The 10,206-nt window shown below is 36.5% G+C and overlaps 1 protein-coding gene across 1 annotated transcript in view; it reads right to left on the reverse strand.

Moving 5' to 3' along the window:
* The window catches only part of LOC137653680 (lysosomal proton-coupled steroid conjugate and bile acid symporter SLC46A3-like), a 38,610-nt gene extending 35,695 nt beyond the window's left edge, over nucleotides 1-2,915 (reverse strand). The window contains exon 1 of the mRNA XM_068387267.1: nucleotides 1,761-2,915. Within this exon, the coding sequence (XP_068243368.1) occupies nucleotides 1,761-2,915 (1,155 nt within the window). The remainder of the gene's footprint in view (nucleotides 1-1,760) is intronic.
* Nucleotides 2,916-10,206: the final 7,291 nt, after the last annotated feature.

Below are 10,206 nucleotides of genomic sequence, written 5' to 3' on the forward strand. Positions count from 1 at the left end.
GAACACTACCCTGAGGAAAACCAGATATCATATTCCTATACTCACTATGGTGCCTATCAACAACAACTCTTTACGACCTATTACTTATGATGCTAAGAAAAGACCCATCCACTCCCAACTGTTTTAGTTTGAAAACAAGGGCCTCATGATTAACATGGTCAAAGGCAGCACTAAGATTAAGGCTAATCATACGAACTTCTTGATTTCTGTACAGCATTGGAGATTGTAAGAAGGGCATCACATGCTCCAAGGCCTTTTACTTTGGTATTTATTTTCACAATTAATTTGTAATACCTAAGTTAAAATAGTAACGTGTTCCTCCATTATCATTCTATACTTAATTGAAAGCCTGAAGGTCCGCAAACAGATTCTTTTCCCATTGCTGTATTATGTTTAAACACGCTGGAAGTCTAATGACTTAAATTATTGTTGAATATTGGAATGAGGATGAAACGATAAGGGACCCTGCTTTGACTTATCTTGGTAACCATCTTCTCAGAAAACAGGTTCCAGGAAAAATTCAATGCTGTCAGACTGCCAACGGAACAGTCAAGGGGATGAAGGTATCCTAGCATAGGAGTCACACGTCATCATATTCAAAGGACACATATCGTTAACATTTTTACATTCACTATAAGAATTTACCTTACTCAAAGGCCTTCACTGGTGCTATCTCAACCTAGCCGCATTCGCTATTAATCTTTTGAATATACCTCTGTTCCCTCTTCCTTTCTTCCATGTAGCTATCCCAACTGGACTTACCATAAGTCAAAAAGCCCATAAGACAAGAGACTAGTCCTCCTTAAGTCTAGGATTAATACACAATGCAAAATATCAACATCGGGGATGACAGCGCGTACAGGTTCGGGTAAGCATCGAAACCAAAGGGCACAAAGTAAGTTCACCTCATGAGGAGAGCCGTCTGTGGCAGGTTGGAGGTGAGCAATACTGGTTATTTCCCAGAGGGTGAGCGAAGCCATCTGGTCCCCTAACGATTGTTGAGAGAGGTGTAAAACTTGGCTATACAAGCAGCTGGCAATGACAAGTACTGCTTCAGAAGGCATGTTTTGAAGGCGTTGTACGCTATAGGGGTGTCCCCTTGCTCGCAAGGCAATCGGAGAGTTCCGAGAAAGCATCCTTGTGGATCGCAGCGAGAACATAGACTGCTTTGGTGCTTCACTGAGTCATGCCCCAGATGTGAAACTGGACTTTGGCGCACTGAAACCAGGCGAACGCTCGTCCGCTGGCGAAGGGCAGTAATTTCATTGAGGGGACATATATCGAAGAGTTGGTTCGGTGGGCAGTATCCTCAAACAGTAGGACATAGCAGTGAGGGGGATGGCCCCCAATTGTGCGAGAGGGCCGTTACATTGTAGCTGAGAGGCGCGGTGAATGCAGCCAACTTTATTTCAATGGATCATGAGTTTATATAGAAACTATTCCAAGCAAGATTGTAACAAAAATTCAAACAAGATCATTCATGAACAGTGGTAGGGGAGAGTGATATATACAAACAACAGAAATACTATTACGTAAAACAATTGTGTGTGAAATATGTCCAGTACAATAGAGAGAATATATGTATATATATATATATATATATATATATATATATATATATATATATATATATATATATATATATATGTGTGTGTGTGTGTGTGTGTGTGTGCGTGTGTATGTGTGTGTGTGTGAGTATGTATGTTTGTATTTTACCAGTAAATTTCTCTAAATATTTCAAGCTTTCATTTTGTACATACCTTTGATAACCTACTCCTGATAGTGACGCTTCCATACTCCGCCGGGATAAAGATGAAAATGTAAGGGACCCACCACTGGATTGGTGAAGTTGTCATCCCAAAAGCTAAAGATCGACAAAATAGTAGTACAAGAGTCATACCTCCCACAGAACAGTCATGGAGACGCAGATATCCAAAAATCGGAGTAAAGCAAAGCATTGCTAGCGATTGACCAACATCATTAACAATCTTGTATATACTGTATGAGTCTATGTCCCAGTTAAGAACTCGCAATAACCATAAGTACAAGTTGTGTGGAGATGCACTCATAAGCATAAGCATAAGTCCTAATAAAATCATAATGTGCCACCTCCCATTTCCTAGGCGCTTTCTTAAGCAAACATGAAATAAGTCGACTACATTCCGGGGGCTCCACAAACGCTTTTGTTTTGAGATTTCTTTATTTTCTTCGATCAGTTTCTCTTTATCTTTCACAACAAAAACAGAGTAAAAGAATGAACTCAAGTAAAGGACCGTGCTAAAACCAAACACCCAGCAGAACCCTCCTGCATCGTAGATCAGGGCTCCCACAGCAGTACCAGCTGGAGTTCCCAGAACCCAGATACTTCTCACTATAGCAAGTCGTTTGGTTCGATCTTCACACGCTGACATGTCAGCAATGTAACTGTAGACGGCCATGTAGAATAAAGACCACCCGCCTCCGAAAGATAAACAAAACGAGGCTACATACAAAATTTCTGGAGGCCAAGTTGGAAAAAAAGAAACCAAAAGATAAGTTGCGGAACTAAGGGTGGTACCAAATATTGATAGAAGTATAGGTAATCTCCTTCCTCTTTGATCGCTCCAAGATGCGATAAATGATAACAGTAACACGGGAATTATGCTTGATATTAGTTTTTCATTAAAGTTAAAAATGTTAACCCGCTTCTGCACTTCCACTTGTATACTTTCGTGGTTCCCATCGTTAATTTTCTCACATACTTCACCGGGATAACCAAGTGTTACCCTGCAGTACCGATCAAGCTTCAGATTTTCAGTTGGAGCAAATGAAGCCGCATAGGACACTGCTTTCAAAAACAACATAGGTTCAATTGTAATCGCTCTGAGAATATCCTTGGCCGACCTCAAGGCTTTACGAAACCTTGTGCACGCCATTGTCTGTATCATAAAACTGCAAGATAAACATTGAAATGCGTTGAGACAACTTTCCTTATCATACTTTAGTTATCGCCATCATCTTGATTGAAGTAGAAGAACAATTTTGACAATCTTCGACCCTTGTTCAGAAACATAAATGGATGCCCTTTTTTTTACATCTTCTCAGACGTACGTTTAAAAAGAAATTCCTGTTATAATCACCAAAAATACTCTTATCATATCAAATTTAGCTTATTTTTCTTTTAAAAAAGAAAGTCCTATAAATAGGTTACCCGTTCCCTTTATTCATACTTGAATTCAGGTTGCCAAGGGATTTATATATTAATGACGTATGGCCTCATGTGGAAATGACATATCCTTGTGTAGTCTATCCCAAATGACGCTCACTTTCGATGACTTTAATCATAGGAGTATGAACATATCTGATACCATGATTATATTTTTTCAAGAATGTGAAATCAGGTTTTAATGATGAAATATCAAAATTCTAACATAAATCAGATCCACGAAAAGCTTTTATAATCCGTAAATCTTATTACTGATAATCGGTTGGCAACCATACGGTACAATACCAAAATGATGAAGAGAACAAGAAGATAATATAGGACTACATGTGATGAACTGAGCCCATTGATACGAGAAATCTAAACATAGCCTTTCTAAATCGTATTTGGCAATGTAATTAAATAACAGAAATGCTTCATTAGAAACAGACCCAATATATAATAAAGTTTCTGAACACTGTGAACATGAAATAACTTTTTAGTATAATGTATGTAAAGGAAATCATTGCGTCAAAGAGAGGAATTTATTCAAGCTCTACCGTGGTGACTTCATAGGTCATGAGCCAACGGACTACAGTGAGAGTGATAAAGCTGTTAGAGGCCTGAAAGAGACCGTAAAAGGTGATGGGGCTGCTATAGGCCTAAAAAACTTTATACAAGACTAATAAGTTTATTGGAAGCTTGAAAGAGACTATAAAAACGTTATGAGGTTGTTGGAGGCAAAATAATGATAAAGTAATTGGAGACTTGAAAGAGACTACAAGAAGTAACAAAGTTTTTGGAGGTGTGAAATACACTGTAAAAGACTGATGAGGTTATTGCAGAACATGAAAAAACTGTAAAACAGTAATAAGGCTGTTGGCAGTATGAAAAACAATGAAAAAATCATAAGGTTATTGGAAACCAGAAAGAGATTGCAGAAAAACGAAGAGGCTGTTGGAGGTCTGAAAGACACTGTAAAAGAGTCTTGAGACCACTTGAGGTCTAAAATGTACTGCAAAAGAGTAGTAAAGTAGCTGGAGGACTGAAAAGGTCTGAAAATGAGTAATGAGATTATTAGAGGACTGAAAGATATTGTCAAAGCCTGATGAGGTTATTGGAGACGTGGAAGGGACTGCAAAAGATTATTGAAGTATACTATTGGGGATTGGAAAAGCCTTAGAAAACGAGTAATGAAATCATTAGAGACCTGAAAAAACACTATTAAAGACTAATAAGATTATTGGAGACGTGAAGGATACTGCATATGAGTAATATAGCAATTGGAGGGCTGGAAAAAGGCCGAAAAAAAGGTAATAAACTTTTTGGAGACATAAAAATGAAAACCAAAATTGTGGTAAGCATTGCCGGACAAGTCAATTCGTCACCATGAGATGGCAATGGGTTCTCTTACAAGTAGGAGCAAAGAAAATTTCGTTACTGATCAAATTCCTTCTAAATGTATCAATATATATATATATATATATATATATATATATATATATATATATATATTTATATATATATTTATTTATATACATAAATATATGTATCTGTATATATGTGTGTATATATGTGCATATTAATAATAAATATATATACACATATACATATATGTGTGTAAATATGCATGCATATATATATATATATATATATATATATATATATATATATATATATATATATATATATGTATATATATATGCATATATATATATATATATATATATATATATATATATATATACTTATATATAAATGTATATATGTTTTATCAAACTGGCCCATAAAAGAAAAAGGAAATAAAGTGATTTATTTATATTTCCTATGTTTCTTTTATGGGCCTTTTTGAAAAATAAATTTAAACTGTTCGATTACAGTTATAAATAAGACATACATATATACTTTATATATATATACATATACATATATATATATATATATATATATATATATATATATATATATATATATATATATATGTGTGTGTATATATATATATATATATATATATATATATATATATATATATATATATATATATATATATATATGTATATATATATATATACATATATATATACATATATATGTATATATATATATATATATATATATATATATATATATATATATATATATATATGTGTGTGTGTGTGTGTGTATAGATACATATACATATATAACATAAAACAAAATATTTCCAGCAAGTCTGAACTTCTGAAGTTCCACCGATTCAACTGCCTGATTAGCAAGATAATTCCACAATCTGGTCTCAGCTGGAATATAACGTCTAGAATACTGTGTAGTATTAAGTCTTGTTATGAGAAGGCTAGATTGTTAGAAATAACAGTAAAAAAAGTTCCTATTCAATTTTGTCGCTTTGAAAGAGATGAAGCGCATGTCAATAAACATCCAATACACATGCCATTGTCCCTGTCGGTTACCAATCAAGAGAGAATCAACTAAGTAGAATGTTTTTTGGTGAGGGAAGAAAAGAAGAAGAGTCGGAAAGGGTTCTCCCTCTAGGTCCTTTGCTTATTTTCATCTGCAAATTAATCATCAATAAGAAAGATTACAAAATGTTGGAACACTGAAAAGATTTGTATTACACTCTATAACATAACACTTTACCTTCCTTTTGTAATTGTCATATAAATGAATACTGGATGAAATATTAATGATTCTTGTAATTTTCAAGTCTCAATTCTTTTTTGTGATTTTGGAAAGGTAAAACCAGCGTTTTATGGCGTTCTTTATTTTCAAAGGATCAGGCATCCCCCATTGTTATTATTTAATCAATAAACTAGTGAAATTTTGAACAGGCAACTGTTAAATTTAGCATCATCAAGAAAAGAAAGTAAATCACATTGGTGAAATTTCTGTAAATCAGAATTATGAGAATAAAACAATTTTTTTACAAAAAATTGGTACTTGGTCATGTCTGGAGAGGGTCTTCATGTATCACATACTTTTTCTTGACCATGTGAATCACGAAACCATTGTCTTTAAACTTAAATATTCCGGAGTTTGTAGATCATTTCTTGAGGTGCATACACACTGCGCTGATGTTTCGTGCTAACACGCCATATGACGTGTCAACACACAGCAACAGATTGCATCATATAACACAACTACGTTTTTATTTAACTGATGCGTGTTACGTCAGAAAGATTTGATTTTTTGTGGAGTGAGCATGATAGATATATAGAGATAGATTTATATATATATATATATATATATATATATATATATATATATATATATATATATATATATATATATATAGATAGATAGATAGATAGATAGATAGATATATATATATATATATATATATATATATATATATATATATATATATATATATATATATATATATATATTGTCAAATTAACGTAATTTATTGCTTGTTTGTTTTCTTAAATCAGCCTTGTACTTTAGTTTTAAGTGCTCTATTATATTCAGTTCAGTAACTATTTTTTTCTACGTTAACGTAACGTTCAGTGGTTTTGCTCAGTGATTCCTCCTCTTGTTGTTAATTGCCTAATTATCGTGTTAACGATTGTTTTTATTTTGTTTTCGAGTTGGAATGGAACTGTAGTGCAATGAGTGGAGGCCGGGCTAAAGCAGTTTGGGCCTGCATAAGCTTCTAGACATACACTCTTTTGCTGGCAGCCTTCTGGAGATTGATATTACGCCTTTTTGGAGGAAAACCCCGACGGACCTCCATTGGAAGTGGTTTTCCGTAGATGTGCTGAGCCATCTGCGGCGTATGTGCATTGTGGGGTTGGATCATGGCTGTGATATCGCAGGTTATCGTCACTTGCGACACCTGTTCTCCTGATTCCTGCCTGAGGATTTGGCGGAAGACGTGGTCGTTGCTGTCCCACCACGTAAGAGGTGTTAAGCCAACCACTGTCCTGTCCATCTTGAGCTGCATGTCCAGGAGAGCTAATGGCTCATGAGGAGACCTGTAGGGAGGAAATTGCCAGGTAAGACGTAATTATTCTGTGTTGTTCCTCGGAATTGATGCCAACCCCTGAGTCCACCTGGACAATTTGTGTGCTCCCCCATATATCTGCTGGGAGGTTGAAGAGACTCCTGTGCACTTCGTTGTACGCGAGGATTTGTGTATATAGTTATCAATCACATTTATATTTATTATGTTATGTTAAGTTGTTGGTATTGGGTTAGTTTTAAGTTTAGTACAAATACGGTTTGGTAGGATATTTAAGGTTTTCCTGTCTTTATTTTCTCTAGTCTTCCTTCAATCTTATAATTATAGGTTAGTGGTTTTGGGCCCATATTATTATTATTTGAGCCTTTGGCATGTTATGTCCTTTCTTTGCTTTGTTAGGGTTAGCTTCTAAGTATTAAGTATCTTTGTGCGCTCGTTATTGTTATTGCTCGTATTTACTGTTAAGTTTGCTCACAAGGCTTATTTAGTATTAAGTGCATTATGTAATTAAATATGTTTTATTTTATTCTGGTGTTTGTTTCCACATTCCTCATACCCTGTGTACTTTCTTACTGCCTACGATCCCTGTGAGTATTAAAATATAAAGAACCTGTATTACGGCCTTACGGCCAAAGGGGTTGTAACAATTTGGCGACCGTGACAGGATCGTACGTGGGTGTGCACAGAGTTTGAGTTTGTGGAGCAACTCTGGGATGGATTACAATATTTGATTTGGTTTTGTTGCTTGCCTTACTTTCCTCCCCTTGTAGGTAATTCATTATGGGAGACTTTGTTTTTGACCTAGCAGAATTTTTGGGGTCTTCTGACTGTATCAAATATTTAGCTATCCTAAGTAAGGAGCATTTAAGGAGTTGTGCTCGTTGGTTAAATATTTCTTTTAGACTCAAGGACATTAGGGCTCAGTTGTTGTTGTCTGTTGAGGCAATGGTGGCTCGTGGTATAGCCGAGGGTGATGATTTGGTTAGAGATATGATTGGTGGATGTTCTGATGATGAGAATTCTCTTGATGAGGTCAGTGTTAATCCGGGGCTGTCACTATTTGAGGACCACCCTCGTACTGGTGTTATTTATACTGGTCCAGGTAATTTAACCGTAAAAACTAGAGTTTCTGATAACCCTTTGTAGAGGTAGAGCCAGACCCAATACAGTCTGTGGGGAATCCTGAAAATGAAGATCTTAGCATAATTTGTAAAAGAATCGAATTATTGAAGGTACAATTCGAAGAGAATGAGAGGGCGAGGTGCCATGAGTTGGAAATGGCTAGAATTAACTTAGACTTGACTAGGTTACGAGCTAACCCTGACTTTAATAGTACTCCTACCAGTCCTTCTTCAGATAGGTTTAACATAAGTGCGCCATTAAAGTTAGTGCCAGTGTTTGATGAAGGTAATGTGCCGGAGTCCTTTAAGGCTTTTGAGCGAGTGGCCACTAGATTGTCTTGGCCCAGTGAGATGTGGACTGTATTGATTCAATGCAGGTTAGTAGGTAAGGCCATTCGCCAATATAATGCTTTGGAAGAGAGTGTAGCCGGAGATTATAGTAAAGTTAAGGCGTTGATTCTCAAGGCGTATGACTTGGTCCCTGAGGATTATCGCCTGAAATTTAGAAATTCTATAAAGCCCGATACTATGTCCTATGTGGAGTATGCCCATCTTAAGGAGGAGCAGTTTGACGACTGGGTAAAGAGTCGCCAGGTGGTCTCCTTCTCCTCCTTGAGGGAGCTGATGCTACTTGAGGAGTTTAAGAAAACCTTTAAAGAACTCAGGATTCACCTGGAGGAGGTTAAAGCATATAGCTTGAGTAAATCTGCTCAGATAGCTGATGAGTTTGTGTTAACACACCTTGTAGGTAGTAGTAGCTTTAGTCCATCAGACTTTAAATCCCAGTCTGCCAGGCCAAATAATAATTGGAGATCCAATAACCCCATTAAAACAAAGGTTGAAGTTAGCCAGGGAAATAACACGAGTGGAAGGAACACTCGGGTGTTTTCCCAGGGTTCCCAAAGTTCTAATAATGTTGAATAATGTTGGTAGAGCTAGGAGAACTTGTTTTTGGTGTCACGAGCAGGGGCACTTTCAAGCTCGGTGTCCTGCCCGGATGAGGTATCTCCAGCAGAACGGAAGGGGAGGTAACAATGTCCCCGTATCTTTAATAGCCAATGCCCCTACTACCCCTAATACTGAAGTTGAGTGTTCCCCAGGAACTGAAGGAAGGGTTGGGATTAGTGGTAGTGGAGGTGAAATAAATCAATCACCTACTAGCTCTCCTTTGTGACTTTTTGACAAATATATTTGGCCTGGCAGTTTGGTTATTAATAGTAAAGTAGTCAGAGTGAACTTTTTGAGGGACACTAGGTCCGCTCGATCATTGGTCTTGTCAAGGGTGTTGAAGGATGTTGGTGTGAATTCTCGAAATTATGTGGTCCTGGGTGGGTTCCCTGATACAGAGGTTTCTGCACCTTTCGTGGAAGTAGAGGCATTCTTCCCAGGGTATCACAAGGTGACAGAATTGGCAGTGGTAGAAAAGCTTCCTATCCCGGGTATTGACGGCATTTTGGGAAATGATATGTTAGATGCCCAAGGTTATGAAATATTCCCAATAGTGTCCGTAACTGCAAGTCCTGTGGCAATTACTACTCGAGCTTCTGCAAAGGCTGCTGCCGCCCTATAGAATGAGGATAATTTAAACTTTAGTAGTTTAGAGGTAGATGTAGAGAGTCCTGGTCTGTAGGTAGTGGTAGTAGTAGTTTTATAAATAAAATATTTAAACCTGATTGTGACCGTGTATGCTTTATTGAAGCTCAGAAGGCTGAATTCAATTATGAATTAAGAGGTACGGATGATTTAACAAAACCAAGGTTCTGTGTGATTAGAGGTTTGTTGTATAGAGTTAGTCGTCCTGTGGATTACAGCTTGAACCAAACCTCTCGGGTGGAACAGATTGTGGTACCTTCAAAATATCAGAATGATGTCGTTAGTTTAGCTCATGAGGATTCTTTCTCTGGTAATTTTGGAGTTTGTAAAACTCATAGTAGATTGGCAAAATA

The sequence above is a fragment of the Palaemon carinicauda genome, chromosome 1 (assembly GCF_036898095.1).
Source record: "Palaemon carinicauda isolate YSFRI2023 chromosome 1, ASM3689809v2, whole genome shotgun sequence".
Taxonomy (NCBI): domain Eukaryota; kingdom Metazoa; phylum Arthropoda; class Malacostraca; order Decapoda; family Palaemonidae; genus Palaemon; species Palaemon carinicauda.